This window comes from Microchirus variegatus, assembly GCF_963457635.1.
Source record: "Microchirus variegatus genome assembly, chromosome: 19".
Lineage (NCBI taxonomy): Eukaryota > Metazoa > Chordata > Actinopteri > Pleuronectiformes > Soleidae > Microchirus > Microchirus variegatus.
Window position 1 is genome coordinate 6,619,739 of NC_139820.1, and position 21,028 is coordinate 6,640,766.

Consider the following 21,028-nt stretch of genomic DNA (forward strand, 5'->3'; position numbering starts at 1 on the left):
TAGTATGATTCGATATTATCGACTACCACGTTTTTTAGCTGAATTAAACAATGTTGTGTACGACAGAACACACCAAATACAAGGCTAGTTTATGCAAAACAAGTTCATCAAGCTCATCTAAAGCACACTCACACAAATAAGAGTCAACAAAGACGTCTCAAATATTTATTGTGATTATATAACTGCTTCACTTCATCTAATTCATCCATATATTACTTTTACAATTGTTTCGCTCACAAACAGACAGAACAACATGACAAACAACTTAATAATGACAGATAAATCAGGGAAACTGTTGTTTCGGTCAATTCATCCTACTTTTCCTGAGTCAAAAAAGGAACAAAACGCCTTTGGGCAGATGTCTTTCAGTACAGAATGTGATGTCTTAGCTCAAATTGTGTGTCCGTACAGGAACAAATAACAATCACGACTTTATATCTCAAAATTAAAGTGACCTGTGGTGAAGAAGTGCATTGTTTGGACTCAACAATGAGTCAAGATGAGAGCAGTATTCTGTTTCACTATCAGTATTCTGAAACTATATCACGATTTAAAAAAAAGTGCAGCTATATCAGCATTACAGATTGTAACCGTTTGTAACAGGTTGTAACCTACAGTACAGATTGTTGTTGTGAGCAGGTTTATCACTGGAATAATGTGCTACTGTAACACCATCCACTTTCAGGCACACAATGTTTTTTACACGTGAATGTGGTTGGAACATATTACTTAGGACAAGAGAACAGTGAACACAGATCAAATTAAATGACGACACGGCAAACTAGGTGTTCAACGCAATCCGTGCCATAATGTGCGCGTTGACTTGAGGTGAGACGACGAAGCAGACTCCTCAGCTCTTCCCCATCATCTTCAAGAGAAGCTAGAAAAAATTCAAATATTCATTTCAGAGAGAAATAGCTTGAGGCAAATTCACACATTCACACTGTTTAAAGGTGCATTATGTAATAAATCTAAAGCAACTGGCCGTAAAATCCTCCTAATATGTCACAGAGACTCAGGAATAATGTTCATATAACAAACTGAACTCACCAACAACAACAGTACAGCCAATATATTCGCATTAAAAAAATATTTTGCAGACTGCAAATCATGTTTATGTTTTGAAATCATATTTTGCCGTGTGGCGCCACCTACCGCCATCTAACAATCATTGCAGTCAGTAGAGTCTCAGCTGCCGAGCAACCACGGGTTGCCAGTTACATCTGAGCTACAATGGCGGAGAAAACGATTCGGTATTTTGAATTTGAGTGTAGTAACCGTTTTTGGCCACATTCTTACATATGGCGCCTTTAACATTTAAACTAGTGCTGGGCATGTTAACACATTAACGGCAGTTAACTGCATTAATGGCATCAACGTTAACGCAGGTTAACGCATGGCGCATTTCCATGACGACTGACTGGAAAAAGACGCACGGGACGTCATGTTTGCATGACTCCCGATTGTTAAAATGAGTCTCTAAAGTAGCGCTAAACTTTAAAAACAGAGGCACACATACGCAGTGCACAGGTACACTGCTTATTTGTAGTGCTGCTCTTTTCGTTTAATGAACAGACCGCTCCAGTTCGACTGTATGCGCGCTAACAGCGCTAAAAGGAGCTAACAGAGCTAACTGGTAAATATATAATATATCAATATATCTAGAACCTTTGTTATATAGAGATTATCAAAACATTCTATCACACTCTATATTGTTATTGAATTAATGCCACCCAATTAATGCCATTTTGAGTGCATGTGTACCTTTGTTAGGTGATAATCTTCGTCAACCAGCTGCTCGATGATGTTGAAGTGGTCCGTGTTCGGCACGTCCTCCATCGTCACGTTCAGTCCAGACGCCTCTAAAGCCTTGAAAGACAGAGATTTGTTGGCAAAAAGCTGAGGAAACCACACATATAAACACATTATATAATAGATTATCTATCTATAAAGGAAGTTGCATCTGTCTGTCTGTGACAGGCGTATCTCGCTGACTGTTTGTCGGATTGCCCTAAGACATTGGATGTGGGTTGAGCATGGCAGTGGCTCATCAGCGGCAGCTGCGCTGTCTGGGGCAGGGAGGTGGGAGTGAGCAAGCACATATTCATTTTGCATTAGCATGCTACTACTTTGCGGCTAACTTGGCGAACCTGTTTCCAAAGGTAAGCTAGCGAGGCTACGATTAGCATTAGCGTAACTTAATACAAACAGTGCGCGACCTCATTAGGCACAACACAAATGTTTTCATTTTCGATTAGCATTAGCGTAGCTAGATGTTGTGACTGTCAGACACGGCAAAACATTTGCGTTGTGCCTAATGAGGTTGCACAGTGTTTGTATTATGTTAGCCTTTACGTTCCTTATCATGCATTACCATAACTGAAAAATCTATAGGAATACATACTTCCTACGGGCACTGCACTAGTAATTATATAAACAAAATGTATGTTCTAAAAATAACATATCCAAATGAATAGTGAACATATTAATATCAGTGGTTCTCCGTTTGCAGCACTGACTTTGTAGTACTCTTGCGACTGCTTGCGAAACTCTGGCGAGTCGTTCTCGGCGACGGCGACAACAATGTGGCAGCCGGACGAGGAGAGCTTGAGCTGAGGGACCAGCGTGATAGGGCTGTTCCTGATCGCCACCTCTCTGCAAAAACATGGGACAAGGGGTGAGACACCTGAAAACATTCGCATTTCAGAAGCTGAAATTCGAAACACGACTTTAAAATGGCACTTAATTACATACTCGGTCATCTTCAGAGACTCGTTGACATACGTGGACAGGAGCGGCAGCAGGTCATATATGCCACTGACCAGGAAAGCCCCTGGAAGATAATATTGTTGAACAAAAAGCAGCATTTTCACACATGAATACATGAAACTATGCAGTATTTGTCTGAGGCCCAGTCTTTATGTAGTATTATTGCCTTCCCATTTGAGGCTGGTTTGAACAGATTATCTAGATTACAAAATCCACCTGCAGTTAGTGCAACGTCAGGTCCTGCACCTACACATGGCATCTGGTAATTATGAGCATCGTTTTCCTCCGACCCTCCTCACCTTTGATCTGTGGAGTGATGCTGTACTGCGACCAGTCAGTGGAGAGGACCATTGCAGTCAGGTGAGCCCCGGCAGAGTGTCCACACAGGTACAGACCACTGAGGGAGCGAGAGCAGGGAGAATTGATCAAACACAAACTGAGATGCAGTGGATTTAGGACGGATACGGTGATATTTTAACTCTCTGTGAATGAGAGAGAGAAAATGTCATTATAATACAATGTATAAAGATGACTCAAACTGGGTGATGATACGGTAGGAAACAAGAAAAGGCACCTGATGTGAGAATACTGCTGAACAACAGACACAACGCTCCTGCGTACTTGAGACACCATCAAGTCCATGTTACCTAAAAAAAGGCAGTGTAAGGTCACAGACAGCCTGGCAAACTGTCCCGACACGATCCGTCTTTGTCAGAAACAGACAGACTAGACTGTACCTTTGGGGGCGGTGTCGTAGCCGACAGCAACCACCACCACGCCTTTATCCACGAGCGGAACGGCCATGAATCCCGACTCCTCCTTGCTGTTTGTGCACAAAACATCCGCTTGGATTGAAAGAGCTCTGTGTGCACCATGTATGATAGAGTTCAGAGGCGTCTGAGTGTGTGTAGAGCAGTGTGCTATACCTGAGATGCTGCCAGTATCCACCGTGTATGTAAATCACAAGTGGGACATCTGAAACAGAGGAAACACAGGGTGTAAATGGTCATTGCTTGAAACCAGCTTCTGAATACTTAAAGCGTGACACTGAGGCGACACACATGTCCGTCCGTACCCAAAGAGTCGGTCCTGGGTATGTAGACGTCCAGTTTCTCTCCATCTCCTTCCCCGTATGGCACGTTGAGTAAAGTTTGAGCCAGAGCACGGGCTCGCTCCGTACCTGAGCAACACACGGTGGCAAAGAATGACATTATCTATAATAATATATATGTACTGTAAATACATACGTATATATAATTATATATATATATATATGTACTGTATATTCATACATATATATGAATATATACATATATATGTATGTACTGTATATACATACATATGTATGTATGCTCCGTACCTGTGCAACACACGGTGGCAAAGAATGACATTATCTATAATTAAATATATATTTAAATATATACATATATATGAATCTATACATATATATGTATGTACTGTATAAACATACATATATGAATATGTATGTATGTATATATATATATATATATATAAAACTGTAAATACATATACATATATATGTATATTTAAATATATATACACACATATGTATACATACGTATATATATATACACACACATAAATTTACATATGTATCCATATACATATGTATATATATATATACACACATAAATTCACATATGTATCCATATACATACATATATGTATATATATATAAACATACATACATACATATATACAGTAACAATGTACTGTTTGTCTGCTAACCCTTAAAAATAACCTTTAGAGAACGTTCTTTTAAGGTCCCCATAACGTTCCCCTAACGTAACTTTGTCACAGCCGCCATACAACCTTTAGAGAACGTTCTTTAAAGGTTCCCCAGAATGTTCCCCTCACGTTAACTTGTAACAACCGTCATACATTAACATGACAGCATTCATCATGCAGAACTAATATTATGTGAAACTGTGCACATTAGCAGAGATAAACACACATTTTGACACGTACACCTGCGGTGCTCCTCCACCGCCGCCGGGGCAGCAGCGTGTTTGCTTCCTGGGTGCAGAACTACCGTCTAACGTACACACATACCGACCTTCTTTGAGCGCCTTATAGTGGGCGTCGAGGACGTCGTCTGCGGACATCCTGTGCGACCACAGACTCGGCGACAGCTGCCGCTCCAGCTCCTGTCAGAAGCGGAGAGAGACTTCAGTGAGCCGGGCGGCCATGAAAGCCCACAACACCAGTGTGTGTGTGCGTGTGTGTGTGTGTGTAAATCACGGTCAACAGCGCCCTCTCCTGGTCTTGTTGGGTAAGGCTGCCTGCCATTGTTTTTACAGCAACACCACAACAGAGTATTAGGGCCACACTGAGAAAAAAAAATAATCTTCAAGATTCAAGACTTCAAGAATAAAGTCTTAATATAAGAGAATAAAATCGTAAATGTACAACTTTATTCTTGTACATTTACGACATTATTCTTGAAATCTGCGAGATTAAAGTTGGAATTGTATGACTTTATTCTTGTAAATTTACAATATTAAAGTTGTAAATGTACGACTTTATTCTTGTAAATTTACAACTTTCTTCTTGAAGTCTGCAAGATTAAAGTTGTAAATTTACAACTTTAATTTCGTAAATTTACAAGAATAAAGTCATAAATTACCAACTGTATTCTAATAAATTTCCAACTTTATTCTCGTAAATTTACAACTTTATTTTTGTAAATTTACAACTTTCTTCTTGAAGTCTGCTAGATTAAAGTTGTACATTTTACAACTTAGTAAGACTATACTGACTAACCAGGGAGAAACTAGTCAAAATAATGCAGTTTGAATGGAAGACTATGAATGATCAGACGAAGTAATACATGCATACACTCACATCTTTATCCATTTCAGTCCAGTGCATTGTTGTTGTTTTGGTTTTTTGCATTTGAAGTGACTGGATCCAGCTGAAGTTCACAAACAGATATAACCAACTCATTCTAACCAGCTCACTTAAGCTCAGCTCTGGTGCAGCTGAAGGACTGGCCTTTGGACTTTATGACCAACCCCGACGTTTAAACTGTAAACCAATCAGAATCAAACAGAGCAAAGACACAGAGGTTGCCACAGAAACCTGCACCTTTGTCTTGTTTTTTAACTTCAAAACACTTGGCAGGTGGTGATTGGTGGATTTGTTCAAGGCTGTTTGTTGTATGGAGTTTACTGTGTGATAAGTACACATATGAAGCTTAAGCAAGGACCTGCTTATTGTCAGATAGTAAGGAGGGAGCGAGACGCAAAGGACAAAAAACGTTTCCTGCAATATATAGGTTAGTTTATCCATTCTTTATCTACCGGAGCCCCGAAAGCATTGGTCCTCAAAGTGCGGCCCGGGGGCCAATGGCGGCCCACAGAAACATTTCTGGTGGCCCGCAATGAAAAACAGTTGATAGTTTAAATCCAGGAGCTACTAAGCTTGTTAAATGTTTATTGGACATTACTGGATACAGACCAATCAGTGTAAACTGTAGAACTGCAATCTGGTCATTGAAATTATTACAAATGGGATTTATTTCTGTTTTTTTTCCCTTTTTTTTTTCCTTTGGCGGCCCTCAGTCAAACGTTGGGTTCCTAAATTGGCCCTAAGGTATCAAAACTTTGAGAACCCCTGCCCTAAAGGGACATGAAGAAAAAAAACAAAAAACATTTGCGTTATCTCGCAGTTTTGCCTCCCACAAAATGCTGTTTCTGCCACGGTCTGCACTCCGCTCCTTCTTCTCTCTCTCCACACATCCATACCCACAATTTTATAATTCTTTCAATACCATAAATAAATCAGTATCTATACAATATATAATATATGTATTATCTATATATATATATATATATATATAATTGTAGTACTTGTGGGGCTGTTACAGTGTTAGGAGATTTGACAGCCATAACTCTTTAGGGCTGCGGTGAGGAGGCATTTCGTGTGCGGCAAAACTTTGCGAGATAACGCAATATTTGCGAGATAATGCAAACATTTATTTTTTCCCTCCATGTCCCTTTAGAGTCTCCGTATTTATCAACGTATAAGTGGATTCCCATGAAAACAACACACAGGGGAAAAAAACATGTCTGTGGGGATGAGGGAACTTTTAGTCAGATAACAAATACTCTTATGTAAAACAGAATCTTGTCTTTCATTTACTTTTCTCTGTTTCAAAACAAACATAACATTAATTCATTATATTCCGAAGTTGCATTGTGCTGTTGTTTTTTTGCAGTATGTGTTACATGCTGTATATTTTTTAACTTTATTCAAATATTCAAACAATATCTCTTTGTCCAAGCTTTTAAAGCAATGGTAAAAAACCCTGTTGTTGTTTTATGTGCTACATAAATACACTTGACAGAAAAATCCCCAAATAAATAAATAGCATAAAAGAAAAAATAATGATTATAACACAAACTACTTCCTCTTCTTCGATTTTAAGGATCTAATATGAAATATGTCACATATAAATATCAGATAAATTAATCAGTTTGATGTTTTAAAAAGCTGAACCCCAAACCTTCATTTAAAACATGCTTTTCCTTCAGTCCAGTGTTGTTTTACTATGAAAAAAAAAAAGGAACTCGTTACCGGAAACCCCATATCTTCTGCAAACTTGCACACGCAGTGCGCATGCCCAGAACGGTACTTGAGAGGTCCCGCCCCCTCCATAGACCTCTGTCTGGTCCCTTCCTGCGTCTAACCCAATCAAAGGCAGCACTACTACGTCACAACTGTTTACTCCACGATCATTGGTCCAAACCATTTCCGGTATAAAAAGAGCCGCCGAGCGCACACAGCGCGCGCCACATTCGACTTCGAGAGCCACGACTGCTTCAGAGTGGACATATTTATATAATATATAACACTATTTTACTCTTTTAACCTCTTTTTTAAAACACTTTATAATAAATATGGACTGCGTAGATTTCCCTAGAGTTCTTCCAAACTCACCGAGGAAAGCGCGAGGACAAATTCAGGTTCGTATCTCATTATTAACGTGTTTACTGATATCATTCAATTCCAAATAACTTTATTTATTTAATTTGAGGTAAAGCTGAGGGTTGTTGTTTAGCTGTGGGCGTTTATTTCATTAGTGTCTGACTGAGCTCATGAGGTGTCCGTGTTTGTTTTCGTCCTGCAGGTCATCTTTGGACCCATGTTTTCAGGAAAAAGGTGAGTTTTTTTTTAGTATCTAAGCTCTTTTACTGTAAGGATTGACTGTTCGTTTTAAATTGAATCCACTGTGTAAAGTGGTGTAGGAACAAAAACAATGAGCGCACACACTGCACCATCCCGCCAAATCTCCTCCTGCACTGTTTACACCCCCCCCAGTATGACATATATATGCGTTTAGTACATGTTATAAACAGCTGATATATATCCAATCTTAGTCACATCAATGATATCATAACAGTTTATTTACAAAAATCACATCACAAAGTGCTTAAATCTCCTCTATCTATCTAGTCATATACATATATATTCAAAACGTAGAATATATATGTATGTACTGTATATACATATGTGTGTATATACACATATGTATATGTATATATACGTGTGATATATGTACGTATATATACATATATATGTATATATACATATTGTCCATCCAGGTTTTGTGTGTTTTGTGGGGACAAAATATATATGTATATGTGTATATATATGTGTGTACATATATGTATATATTGTGTCCCCACAAAACACACAAAACCTACCCATAAATAAAAAAAATGTGTTGGTATTTTATGGTAAACAAATAATCTTCATTTTAAAGCTTCATTAAATATTCATAAATTGATATTTTCAAAGATTTATGTATTGTATATGTATATGTATACCTGTAAAATATGGCAAAAATGGCCCTCGGTTACATTTCGTCTATTGTTGCAATCGCTTTAAGAGGGGATACAAATCAAATTATCTAAAAACATATTTTAAGTTATGAAAAGCCTCATTTGTTCGTTAAAATATTTTACTCTTAAATGTGCATCAGTGTGTCCACAGCTGGGACTGCGAATAGAGCAAATGTGTGTATTCTTATTTGTTTTTACTACCCACTGAATATCATTTTGAGTACACAAACCAACAGTACTTCATTTTATGCATGTTATTTTAACTGCATGCACATAAATATCAGTAAAAATGCTGGGAAACAAATAATTTTGTTGATTTATTGGGTCAAAATATAAACAACCTTATTATTATTATTATTATTATTATTATTATTATCTGTTGTTGTTGCCTGTATTTTCTGCATGCTCATCAACACACTGGTTTCACTGACCTCGACTTGAATTGTTTGTTTGTGTTGCAGCACTGAGCTGATGAGGAGAGTGCGCCGTTTCCAGATCGCCCAGTACAACTGCCTGGTGATTAAATATGCCAAGGACACGCGCTACTCTGATAAGGGCATGGCTACACACGACAAGTACGTGCTGTTTTTTTAGAGATGCTCAACGACGCCAAAGCCTGACGGATACACTGTGAAACAAATTTTATTAAAGGCACGTGTTAATTGTTGTTCTTATATCCTGTCTTGTCTTTTTTAGAAACACAATGGACGCTGTACCTGCAAACTGTCTGGCAGATGTGAGGTCTCTGGCGCTACAAGTCTGCGTCATCGGAGTTGATGAAGGACAGTTTGTAAGTTAAAATAACATTTAAAAAGTACAATATATTTTCTTTTTTAATATAAACTTTTAACTAGAGCTGAAACGATTCATCAGTTTGAAGCTTTTTTTCATGATTAAAACAAGATTTCAGATTTTTTTTTAGCTTCTTAAATGTGCTCCACATAACAAATAAATCATTAAAAGTGAATAATTTTGGTTTGTGGACAAAACAAGACATTGAAGAACATCGTCATTTCCAGGTTTTTTAACATTTTCTGACACTTTATGGACCAAGCGATTCATCGAGATTAATCGATCATGTAAAGAATTGTTAGTTGCAGTTCTACGTTTAACCTCCAGGGGGACCATGTGGTGTTTGAATGTCTGCTGTTAATTTACAGGAACTCTTACCTTAACTTTTCTGATCCAGGATTTTCATTAGACGGAGATACAGTAAGATCTTGCCCACTAAATCTGTGCTTCTCCTTTTGTTCCCTCAGTTTCCAGACACGGTGGAGTTTTGTGAGGAGATGGCCAATCTGGGAAAGACGGTCATTGTCGCTGCCTTGGATGGAACTTTCCAGAGAAAAGTAGGTGTCAGTTTGAATATATTAGTAGTATTTTGTGTGTGTGTATATATGTATGTATGTACATACGTACGCATCAACGCATAAAACGACGAAAAAAATGCATTCTGTAAAGCCTGAAGATGTGGCCTATAAACACACACCCATAGGATGTCCATATAAGGAGTTGTGCATTATTCCCACAACAAGGAGCACATTTCAGGCCTGTGCATCAGCATTTAAACAGATAATGTGCTCATTATTCCACACTATAGTGCGTCCATTCTCTTCTTGTAATGCAATAACACCTGATTGATTTTTTTTTTTGTTCATTCCTACAGCCATTTGGAAACATCCTGAATCTCGTGCCTCTCGCCGAGAGCGTAGTGAAGCTCCACGCTGTCTGCATGCAGTGTTACAAAGAAGCTGCCTACACTAAGAGGATAGGAGCAGAGACAGAGGTGAGGGCACAAGCATGCGTTAACAAGTAACAAACTGAAAGATAACATCATAATATAATGAGAAAAAAGTCGTAATTTAAGTCATTCAAGCAAAATCTCAGATGATCAGCTGTGGCCTGCAACAAGATGAGGAATGCTTTACATTATTTATATATATATATATACTATATTCTCGTAATATTATGACAATTCTTGTAATATGACTTTTTTAATATTACATTATTCTCGTAAATAGACTTCATTCTCTTAATATTACAACTTTTTTTTAATATTATGACTTTATTCTTGTAATATTATGACTTTTTTCATAAAATCACAACCGTATTCTTGTAATTTTATGACTTTTTTAATATTATGACTTTATTCTTATATTATGACTTTTTTTAATATAACAACTTGATTCTCATATTACAACTTTTTTTTAACATTACGACTTTTTTCTTGTAATATGACTTTTTGTAAAAATTCTCGTTATATTACAACCTTTTTTAATATTACGACTTTATTCTTGTAATATTATGACTATATTTTCGTAAAATTACAACTTTATTCTTGTAATATTGTGACTTTTTAACATTACGACTTCATTCTCGTAATATTACAACCTTTTTTAAATATTACGACTTCATTCTCTTAATATTGCTACTTTATTCTTGTAATATTAAGACTGTATTCTTGTAATATTATGACTTTTCTCTTCAGTTTGGCCCTAATACTCTGTTGTACTTTACAACTCCAGTGGTGGTGACCATTTTACTCCTGATTCAGTATTTGTTCCAGCTGTTTAAATTAAGAATCCTTGTTATTTAATTTACAGACTGTATTAAATAGAAAATGTGTTTTTGCTCTGTGCCACAGGTGGAAGTGATTGGTGGAGCGGACAAATATCAGGCAGTGTGTCGAAAGTGTTATGGGGGTCTATGCGAGGACAAAGAAAACAGCGCCCCCTTCAGGAACGAGACGCCACATCATGCCCTCGTGGGGAAACATGTAGACTGCGGAGTTCCCAGGAAACTTTTCTCCTCTCTGCACCTCTGAATGAAAAATAAGACATGTTACAGAAGCCGAGAAATTATTTTTTTGTATTTATGTGGTTTAAGAGAATTGAATGGAACATGTTTTTTTTATGTGGTGTCATATTCTCTAGGTTTTTAACAGCTCAGTAGTCTTTTTATATTTGTGACCTGTTTTAATTGTTTGAACTTAATCAACTTAATGTCAAACCCCGAACTCCAACTTAACTAAAGATTTCTCCTGTCTAATATAAGGTTTGACTTATTTATTTCATTATATACAAATGTATTTTCCTGCATAAATTCTAAATGAAGTCATATTTCACTTTGTATGGAAAGTCAGACGTGGTCCTGAAGTAAAACATTTATGATTTCAAAGCCTTTTCGGTGTCATTCATGGAGACTGCTGCTGCGAAATGCAACTTTACTTACACAACACAAGTATATGTTGGTTGATATGTAATCCAGTTCCCCCCTCACATGCCACAGTGGACTAAAATAACCAGTTTAAGAGCCTGGCATGGTGGAATGGAAAACTATCCTCTCTTTCATCATGAGTGATTTTTTTTAATTTATTTTATTTTAACAAACAAAATGTCTCAAGTAAATTGCTATAAAGCTGCGAACACCCCAATATGGAAATCAAATCAAGCTGCATGAGAGTTTTTATCTAAAGGATGCATCATAAATCATTCTAGAATCAAACATAAAATGTGGCCTCATTACAACAACATTTTAGAAATGCAGTCGGTCTGTCATAAATACACATTCCAAGTGTTAATTACAAAAAAGATGAACTGATTTCTGAGAGCCATAATATAACATCACTCCATATACACAGCTACACACCCTTTAAGTTCACCTTCTCTCCTGAAGGCACACATTATCAACAATGTTCTCCATATATTTTGGTTTCAGTAATTACGCACATTTATTTATTTCCCCGCACGGCTAAACCACATAATTAATATTACAAATGTATCCAGTGTAGTACCACTAATAGCACCATGGTTAATTACTATAATAATTATTTTCTACTATTTCATTTACAGATGCGAAGTCAGTCTAAATCCTCCCTGAAACAATAGAAAAACTGATCTACAGAAGCCAGAAGGCGGCAGAAAATGTTAAACTATGACTATCAGGCACAATAAAGCAACAACCTTAACCAGGACAGGTGTTAGATTATCATCCCCATCGCTGGCTGAGGTGTTAATCTGGCATCTGTAAAGACACACACACACAGGCTGCTGTTCGCCTTCAAAAACAGGAAATCATATCGCCAGGACTTTGGAGGAAGTGTGAGGTGTTAACTACTCACCGCCTGAAGGAGCAGAATTGTTGCTGTTGGGAGTTAATAAGTTACTCGTGAGAGTGGATAAACCTGTAGTAAGTGCATCTTGAAGCATTCCCCTCCTATCTGCATGTTAGCCATGCGTTTAAAGGGCAACGCTGACTATATACGTATGTACATACAACAAGATTTCAACACAAGTCTGTTTCTGATTGAAATGTCCTTTGGCTGGTTGGGATGGTGAGACAAGAAGTCTTTACCACCGCTGCACCTAATACTTGTATTTAATACCTACATCCTAAACCACTTGTAGCTCCTGAAGGCACCTAAACGGCACAGAAGGGGAACAATTCACTCGACTAAATAAAATAAATCAGGCACGTACAGCCATAAAAATGTACAAATGCACATTCTTATTCTTTCAGCAGAGACGGAAGAGATTACACAGTGTCATCCTCCTCCCACTATGACTGGAGCTTTGTTGAGTCACACAATAATGCGACTGTTGACCTCCTGGATACACTTTTTTTTTTTATCAACCTCTCTCCTTCAGGATCAGCCCATTTGAGGTAAAAGAGGTCTAAGGTCAGATTACCTAATAGCCTGCACTAATCTTAGCCTGATGTCTTCTAATCTGACCATAGAGCCTTTGAAGTAAACTGTTGTGTCCCCTATCTGGTTCTTAAAAATCTGACAACACTTATGGAAAATAAGGCTGAAACTAGATGTAAAAAGCTCTGGATTACTGCATGACCGAGGACACACCGCCGCCATCATCATCAGCGTGAGCTCCCTTTGTCTCAGTAGCTGGGCGGCTGGTAGCTAAAGTCTCCTTGTGGCTGGGGGTTTGTGATGAAGTGCGGCTGTTGTTGCGTGTCGGGCGCATTGCTGGGATACGACGTGTAAGTGGTGGGAGTGTAGGTGGTGGGGTTGTAGGAGGTGGGCGCATAGGTCGGAGGGTAGGTGGCGTGGGGATCCGCTGGCGGCTCCGTGTAGGTCGGGATGGTGACTTCGTTTACACCGCGGCGGAAACGACCCAAGGCGTAGTAGGAAAGGATTCCCTGCACAGTGGGGTTAAAATGTCACGGTCAGTCCAGGTACTTTTCCCACCAGTATTTAATCACCGATTTAACGCTGCTAAAAATATTCAAATGTACAGTACATGGGTTTAAAGTTCTTGGCTCTTGACGCATTAGTAGCTTCCAAATGTGCATACATAACACATAGGTGCAAATGTGAGAGTGAACGGGACCCCGCCTATGTAACAAGCAATTTCCAGGAAGCCGCTGAAGAGGTCAGGACAGGAGAAACGCAGTTACATCCCCACTATGACTATGGTATACTACATCGAGTATATATGTATATGTATATGTATATGTATATGTACACATACATACATACACACACACACACATATGTATTCACATGTATACATTTATATACTTATATATATGTGTATGTATATATATATATATATATATACACACACACACATATAACGTGTGTATATATATATATATACACACATAAATATATGTATATGTTTATATATGTATGTACAGTACATACATACATATATAGTGCTTTAATCACACACATACACGCACGCACGCACGCACGCACGAGACAAGACATTTCCACCAGCGCTTGAACGCACCGGCCTACAAATCTAGATCTATGACTTCAGCTGTACAACCAGGCAAAGGTTGGACAATAAACAGGTGGCTCAATGCTGTAAAATATCTGACACAGCTTTCAAACAAGTCTTTTCCAACTCTCTTTGAACTGAATTCTATATCAATCAATAAGCAAAAAGCTATTACATTAATTCAGAATAAAACAATAAGGGATGGTTCTGATGCTATGTGTCACCTAACCCTAATAATGTTTTATGTTTGTCTGGTCAACAAATGGTGTATATCATTAGACTATTGCTCCAACAACTCACCCAGGTGGCGATAGAGAAGAAGGAGAAGGCCACGGTGGCTCGTGCGGCGTCCTCTGGGATGCCTCTGACATCTTGAGTGCGACTCCACTGATTGGCCAACAGACAGAAACACACGAACCACAGGAAGGTCCACAGCCCTAAAAAAAAATTATAGAAATGATTAATTTTCCACACTGTTGGAAGGAAAGGGGAAAATAACAAAAAAAACGTCAAACGGAATGAAAACGTCTCTCTTGTCGCCATCTGCCCAAATGACCACAAGCTGTTTGTCAAACGACTACTTCTTTGTCCGCGTAAAGAATGGCAGACTGAATGAATGTTTAATTTTAGCAGAACCCGTGAGGTCATCATCCTACACCCCGCTGCTCGCTCCTCCACTGTATGCAGCGAGGAATAATAGGTGTTGTGTTTATGTCAGGAAAGCAGGCCGGGGCGTCTGTCACGTATTAACACCGAGTAACCAAAGCTCTCTGTATGAGGAAAGTTGAAATAAAGGGTGATTTATGAGGAGGAATAATCGCTTTAGGGGATGAGTACAATTAATGATGCTCTCCTCATATAAATCATGCTTTAGAGGCTTCTCCAATGTACAGTATATATTATTCTGTAAAAGTGCCAATAGTAGATCATATTTAACCCGCCAAACAACTTAATAATACCGATCCAATCAAGACATTTACACTGGTTGCTAAGTTCAGATATTTATTCATGAAATACTCAACTCACAGCTGATAGAAAGCTCCATCATGAATGAGTTTAAGACGGGGTTAAAAGGCGACCAAAGCAGTGCGCTTTTGTTTATTGTGACCAAACGCATCGAAATCAGTCGTGACGTCTAAAAGCACAAGACTTAACCAGATTCACTGCTGAGATGTAGGTCTTTAAAAGGCTCTAAATCCACACAGACTGCTGTCGAGATGGTGATCTCTTGCCAGAATGTTGGTCTAAATGTCCAACATTGGTTTGATTGGTCATTTTGGCTTTGGGGAAAAACGAAAACTCTCACTTGTGAGGTTTATGGCATCAAAATGGGCCATTTTTTTCCACCTAAACTTGTTCCAGTTGATAGCGAATCTGACACAAGGTCATGTAGTCACTAACTTTGTTTGTCCATTGTTTAGCACAGAGCTGGCAGTGCACAGTTGGCTCTCTTTGTCTAGACACAAGACTGGTGGGAAGAGTAAAGACTGAACCAATTCATCAGAGCTGTAAAAATCATAACAACGAGCTAAGACGCTAAAAACGCTGCAGAGCTGACAAGAGAACCAGGGTTCTTTTTTACTACAGCTGCTCTCAGACATGAACTCAAGTCCAGAGATTGTCTGTATGTATGAAAACAAAATGTCACATAGCAAGTGTCCTGCACTCACCCGCGGCATTTGTCACATGTGAACAGCAAACTCCTGAAGATTACTCGCGCGCAACGCCATGATTCCTGTTTAGACTCTATAGATCTGTCCAAGTGTGGAACCTTGCTGCCCTCAAGCGAACCGGGCCACATTCACACCAGTCAAGCGGAACCACCACACGTCATCGACGGTGGGCGTCGCTAAATCACAACTCGAGTGTAAGCTAGCTCAATAGAGGCAACACGGCGGATCATATCTTTTGTCCACTTCATGTTCTTCTTCTTCTTGCTCTTGTCTCCAGCATACATTGACACGCCCACTGATGATGTATTGGTACTCCCTGGAAACCAAGTTTTTCGGGTTCAAAACTAATTAAATTTTGGCGTGAAAGCACTCGCTGGTTAAATGTTTTTGTTTGGAAGGGCCAAGACAATTTTGAGATTCGAGGGTTTAGAGCAAAACAAAAAAAGAAATTCTGAATCCATATCCATATCTGGATCACAAATAAAATCTTTCTTCCTTTTGAGGAAAGGAAATGATAACCCTAAACCCTAATCTTTCTTCCTTTTGAGGACCATAACGTCAACACAACGCTCACCTGAGAAAACCAGATCAGCCATGACGGCATATTTCCTTTCCTGTGCGTTGCTCATGAACGGCACGTAAACGTCCAACACCAGCAGAGCGATGCATGCCAGGAAGGCGATCACCCCGATGGCGACGGCATAGTGACACGCCGAGTCGCTCTGGTTGAAGATGCACTTTGCCTCCGCACTGTTTGGACTGTTGATGTATCCCTCTGTTGTGATGCAGGCAAACACCACCAAGGCAAATAACTGCAATCAAACAGAGAACGGAGGAAGGTTAAAGAGTAGTTCATGAACATAGGATGTTCTTTTTAATAAGTGTAGCAGCTTAAAACATTAGCATAATTGATACACTACCATTCAAAAGTTTGGGGTCACTTAGAAATGTCCTTATTTTGGAAGGAAAAAACTTTAAATGAATCAGAAATACACTCTATACATTGTTAATGTGGTAAATGACTATTCTAGCTGCAAAACGTCTGGTTTTTAATGGAATATGTACGTAGGTGTATAGTGGTCTATTCCCAGCAACCATCTCTCCTGTGTTCTAATGGCGTTCTCTAATCGAAAACAAAAAACTATCTTGATTTTGAAGCGATTAAACCGTCTTGAAAAAGACACAACAGTGAGCTTGGCTGTCACTAAACGAGCCCCAGGATAAACAATGTGATGAAAACAACATGTGAATTCAGCTGCCTTTGCACTATAGAGGGTACAGATATCGCAAATATTGATTCAGTTTCTCAAACGAGAAAGGTTGATTCAAATAGTCACTGCTTATAAGTAAATGTACGACAAAACCAGAAGGCATAGTTTGCATCCATTTAAAGAACCTCCATGTCCTTGTGTCCGTGGCGTGCTTTATGAAGCAGAAACTATTAACTGTTGCCAGGACCGACCTGTGGTCTGCTACTCTCTGCTCTGGTTACTCACCTAACCATGTGACCTCATTCTGACTGCAGCTGCCTGCCATGTGACTCCAGAGATGCCACCAGCTCTCTAACTGCACTCGTAATGAGATTTCGGAGGGAGGATAGAGGGGGACTGTTTGGCGCGTGGGAAGAAGGAGGGGCCACGATCCCACCGGACAAAAAAAAGGTAGAAGAAGATGAGCAGGAGGCGTTTAGAGAAGTAGAACGTGGGGGCCTTCCAAAGAGACAGATTTGAAACAATGCCAAAATGTCCCATATGTACGGTGGCCCTGAAGTGCAAATCACAAACAATAGGAAAACCGTTAATGTTGTTGTGTTCCACTTCTGGGCCACCCTACATTATGTACAAAAAGTAAGTGGATATTATGAAGGTCTGTCGATGCAGAGTTGTGACATCTGTCACCAAGATGTATTGTTCCATTATTCAACTTGCTGCATGTCATTTGTTATTCGTTTTTCTAGTGCATTGTATTATTACTTACACTGAATATAATTTGTTTAATGTTAATGTGACGAGTCAATTTGTGCACGATGTAACATTACAACAATGTTTTACTGATATTTCTGTGACATCTAATATTATTTTGAAAAGATAAAGCAGACATTTGCAAAACCTTATAACTTGCATAAATTAATCGCAACTTTCTTGTATGTATATTATTTAAAATTTTAACGCATAAACAGCCAGGGAAAAAATCTGCTAATTTATTTGGTGACCCAAAAATATATATTTTGCAACCCATCTGTGATTCCTGACCTGGTCTAAGGGAGCTAAACTGTATGCGATTCATCTCCATTTATTGTTTTGTCTTTATTGTTGCACAGTTGTTGAATTACTATATTGTCGCTTGTGTTGTAACATCAGGAGTCTTTCAATTTGAATGTCATGTCAATAGATTCTTCTTTTTTTTTTTTACACAGAACTGCATAAATACCACACATTCAAGACACAATCGGCTCAGTCATTGAACAAGACCTTTCCTTGTTTTCAGAACAGGTGTGGTGCATTATGGGACATGTAGGCAGGGTTACACAGCAAACAATATTTTCCTTGTATCTTGTATCCGGCTCACTGAAGCAGGGGTGATGTGATGTGTGTACCACGATTATAATAGTTTGTGATTTTTCATTAGTTTTAGATTTTATTTAGTTTTCACTTTGGGCCTTGAAAAAAATTAAAGTTAGTTTTAATTCGTTTTTAAAAGCGGGTTTGCTAGTTTTTCCTTTCTTGTAAATGCTTGGTTTAGTTTTTTTCGTAACATATGGATTGAAAAATCAAAAATAGTAAAGCGAGAGAGAGAGAGAGAGAGAGAGAGAGAGACGCACACAAATCCCCCTGAAGTAATATTGGTTCAGCCAGGCAAGAGTATCACCTTACCAGCCTGTGTTTACCAATGACACAACTACAGTATATATGTATATATTCGGTGTCACACACACACAAATGTTTCTTCTTAAGACACTGCACACTTCATTTGGACAGCCTAAACAAAGCCTTATCCCAACCTCAACAGCAACTCGTTCACATCTAACTTCTAACTCTAACCTGAACCTAACCACAATTTAAATCTTGGGCCTAAACTTGGTCCATTTCCGCAGAAAAAGGAGGTTCTGCCTCATTATTGGGACCAGGTGTTGATCTCCATGAGGACGACTGGTCCTGACAAGGTCAGTGTTGATGCCAGAGAAGGTCCTATAAAGCGCAAACAAATACAACACACATACACACACATACAGTGTCCTTATCCACCACACATTGTTCAGGTTTGAGTTGTGTGTTTTCCGGCTGCTGTGTGTTTACAGAACATTAGCCAGAAGCAAACCAACGCCTCCTGAAACCAGCACATAAAAACAACAACAATCTTAAAATTTTGATCCATATCAAGAGATCATATATATATATATATATATATGTATATATATGTATGTAAATGTATATATATATATATATATATATATATATATGTATATATATGTACATATATATGTACATGTATGTACATATATATGTATGTGTATGTACATATATATATATATATATACACACACACACACACACAAACACACATACATACATATATATATACACACATATATATGTATATGTATATATATATATATATATATACACATACATACACATATATATATACACATACAAACATACACACACACATACACCTGTCTGGTTGGGATTCATTTGGCATTTTGCATACCAGTGTCCGTGTCATTATTTGCCTAGCAACAGGTGATCAGCAGTGTGCAACCACTTTCCCTTTCCCTTGGTATGAATTCCCCTTTCTACGCAAATACCACGTCCTGCATGCACAACTTCTCCATTATAGGGACTTATAACACGGTTCTGGTCCAACCTAGACTTTTATCACAGTTGACCAAAATCGACTGATGCAGTTATTTTTAAAATCATATTTTACTGTATTTTAAACTGTTTTTTATCATGTGTGTGTTGCATTTCCTCTTACTGTACAGAGATGAGGTTAAGGTGAGGGGTTATTGTTATTATTAGCTGGTTATGGTTCAGTAGGACAAAAAAAAACGTTTATACCTAAGGAAGTGAGGACATTTTGGCTGGTGCTCACATTCTAGACATATCTAAAATGGCTTTTTCAGGGTTAAGGTAAAGGCACTTAGTTGTGACGGTTAAGTAATGTATTATGTCTATGAATGTCGTCACTGTGAATGATACACAAACGTGTGTGTGTGTGTGTGAAAGTTTCCTGTCTTTCGTCCTCTGACTATAGAGCAGTGTTGACCTGAGCTGTCACCATGTTGCTGCTGTCATACACCAGCTGCCTGAAACATGACGCTCTCTCTATAGTAGCTAGCCTGTAGTTATTCTGGCCAAAATAACAAACAAAAATACACATGTGCGTCACATAACACTCTCTCCACTACGGCGGTGTGCCACACGCACCTGTTCTCAGTGTCCTTTATTTCTCATTTAAACAAACACAGACGGAGCACTCACACACTCACCCAGCTGAGGAGCCGCACAACAGTTTGCGGTTGTCGGATAAACTTGTAGAAGTCGAAACCTCGTCCGGCGAGCGAAGCTCCGTACGCGCTAACACCGCCCGCGTCTTCCATGTCTCCTTCCGTCCTTTCTTCCTTCCTTCCTTCCGTCCTCTGCAGATAAACGAGTGGTTTGAGCTGACCCGTCAGCACTTCACTACCAGCGAAACTCGACTAACTGACAACCTAACAACCGCCTCCCGCCTCCTCCTCCCGGCAGCGCCTCGGCGTCTTGTTCTCAACCAGCGTCGACGACGCGCGAGGAGGAGGAGCCTCGCGCGAGCGTCTGCCTGTACGTCAGAGGGACGAACCACATCCGCCGCTCACGCCACGCCCACTCACGCTCGCGGTTGTACAGGAGGCGTGGCGTGAGTAGCAGGAGGCGTGGCGTGAGATGCAGGTGTAAGTGATGGGAAGTCCGGATGTTTTCAAAGATTCTGATCTTTTGGC

The 21,028-nt window shown here is 39.0% G+C and overlaps 3 protein-coding genes across 4 annotated transcripts; 1 reads left to right on the top strand and 2 right to left on the bottom strand.

Annotated features, from left to right (window-relative positions):
* Positions 1-163: 163 nt before the first annotated feature.
* Positions 164-5,665, bottom strand: afmid (arylformamidase). 2 transcript variants are annotated; one of them, XM_083905846.1, is made up of 12 exons: positions 5,635-5,663; positions 5,032-5,119; positions 4,847-4,937; positions 3,845-3,949; positions 3,696-3,744; positions 3,507-3,592; positions 3,344-3,416; positions 3,069-3,166; positions 2,755-2,833; positions 2,520-2,655; positions 1,765-1,869; positions 164-880 (listed from the first exon to the last, which is right to left on the bottom strand). In XM_083905846.1, exons 2-12 carry the CDS (start codon positions 5,077-5,079, stop codon positions 851-853), a joined length of 900 nt encoding a protein of 299 aa, XP_083761972.1. In that variant the 5' UTR covers positions 5,080-5,119; positions 5,635-5,663; the 3' UTR covers positions 164-850. The 2 variants fall into 2 exon arrangements, with proteins under 2 accessions (XP_083761972.1, XP_083761971.1); XM_083905845.1 differs by having other exon boundaries at positions 2,520-2,833; positions 5,635-5,665.
* A 2,026-nt stretch (positions 5,666-7,691) lies between these two features.
* Positions 7,692-11,460, top strand: tk1 (thymidine kinase 1, soluble; the record flags this gene model as incomplete). Its single annotated transcript, XM_083906266.1, has 7 exons — positions 7,692-7,757; positions 7,922-7,953; positions 9,098-9,211; positions 9,333-9,426; positions 9,896-9,985; positions 10,303-10,422; positions 11,281-11,460. 7 exons carry the CDS (start codon positions 7,692-7,694, stop codon positions 11,458-11,460), a joined length of 696 nt encoding a protein of 231 aa, XP_083762392.1.
* Positions 11,461-11,978: 518 nt separating this feature from the next.
* On the bottom strand, positions 11,979-20,810 carry syngr2b (synaptogyrin 2b). Its single transcript, XM_083906162.1, has 4 exons — positions 20,543-20,810; positions 16,625-16,862; positions 14,678-14,814; positions 11,979-13,790 (listed from the first exon to the last, which is right to left on the bottom strand). The coding sequence occupies exons 1-4, from the start codon at positions 20,651-20,653 to the stop codon at positions 13,530-13,532; spliced, it is 747 nt and encodes a 248-aa protein (XP_083762288.1). The 5' UTR covers positions 20,654-20,810; the 3' UTR covers positions 11,979-13,529.
* Positions 20,811-21,028: the final 218 nt, after the last annotated feature.

Bases quoted from the DNA above. Each gene is read 5' to 3' on its own strand.
- syngr2b (XM_083906162.1), bottom strand. From the start codon at position 20,653: ATGGAAGACGCGGGCGGTGTTAGCGCGTACGGAGCTTCGCTCGCCGGA. The intron at 16,863-20,542 runs GTGAGTGTGTGA...GTTTGATTGCAG, and splicing joins TTGTGCGGCTCCTCAGCTGG to TTATTTGCCTTGGTGGTGTT. The intron at 14,815-16,624 runs GTGAGCGTTGTG...ATTTTTTTTTAG, and splicing joins GGCTGATCTGGTTTTCTCAG to GGCTGTGGACCTTCCTGTGG.
- afmid (XM_083905845.1), bottom strand. From the start codon at position 5,079: ATGGCAGGCAGCCTTACCCAACAAGACCAGGAGAGGGCGCTGTTGACC. The intron at 3,950-4,846 runs GTCGGTATGTGT...TGTGTTGCTCAG, and splicing joins CTATAAGGCGCTCAAAGAAG to GTACGGAGCGAGCCCGTGCT. The intron at 3,417-3,506 runs GTACAGTCTAGT...GCCTTTTTTTAG, and splicing joins CTACGACACCGCCCCCAAAG to GTAACATGGACTTGATGGTG.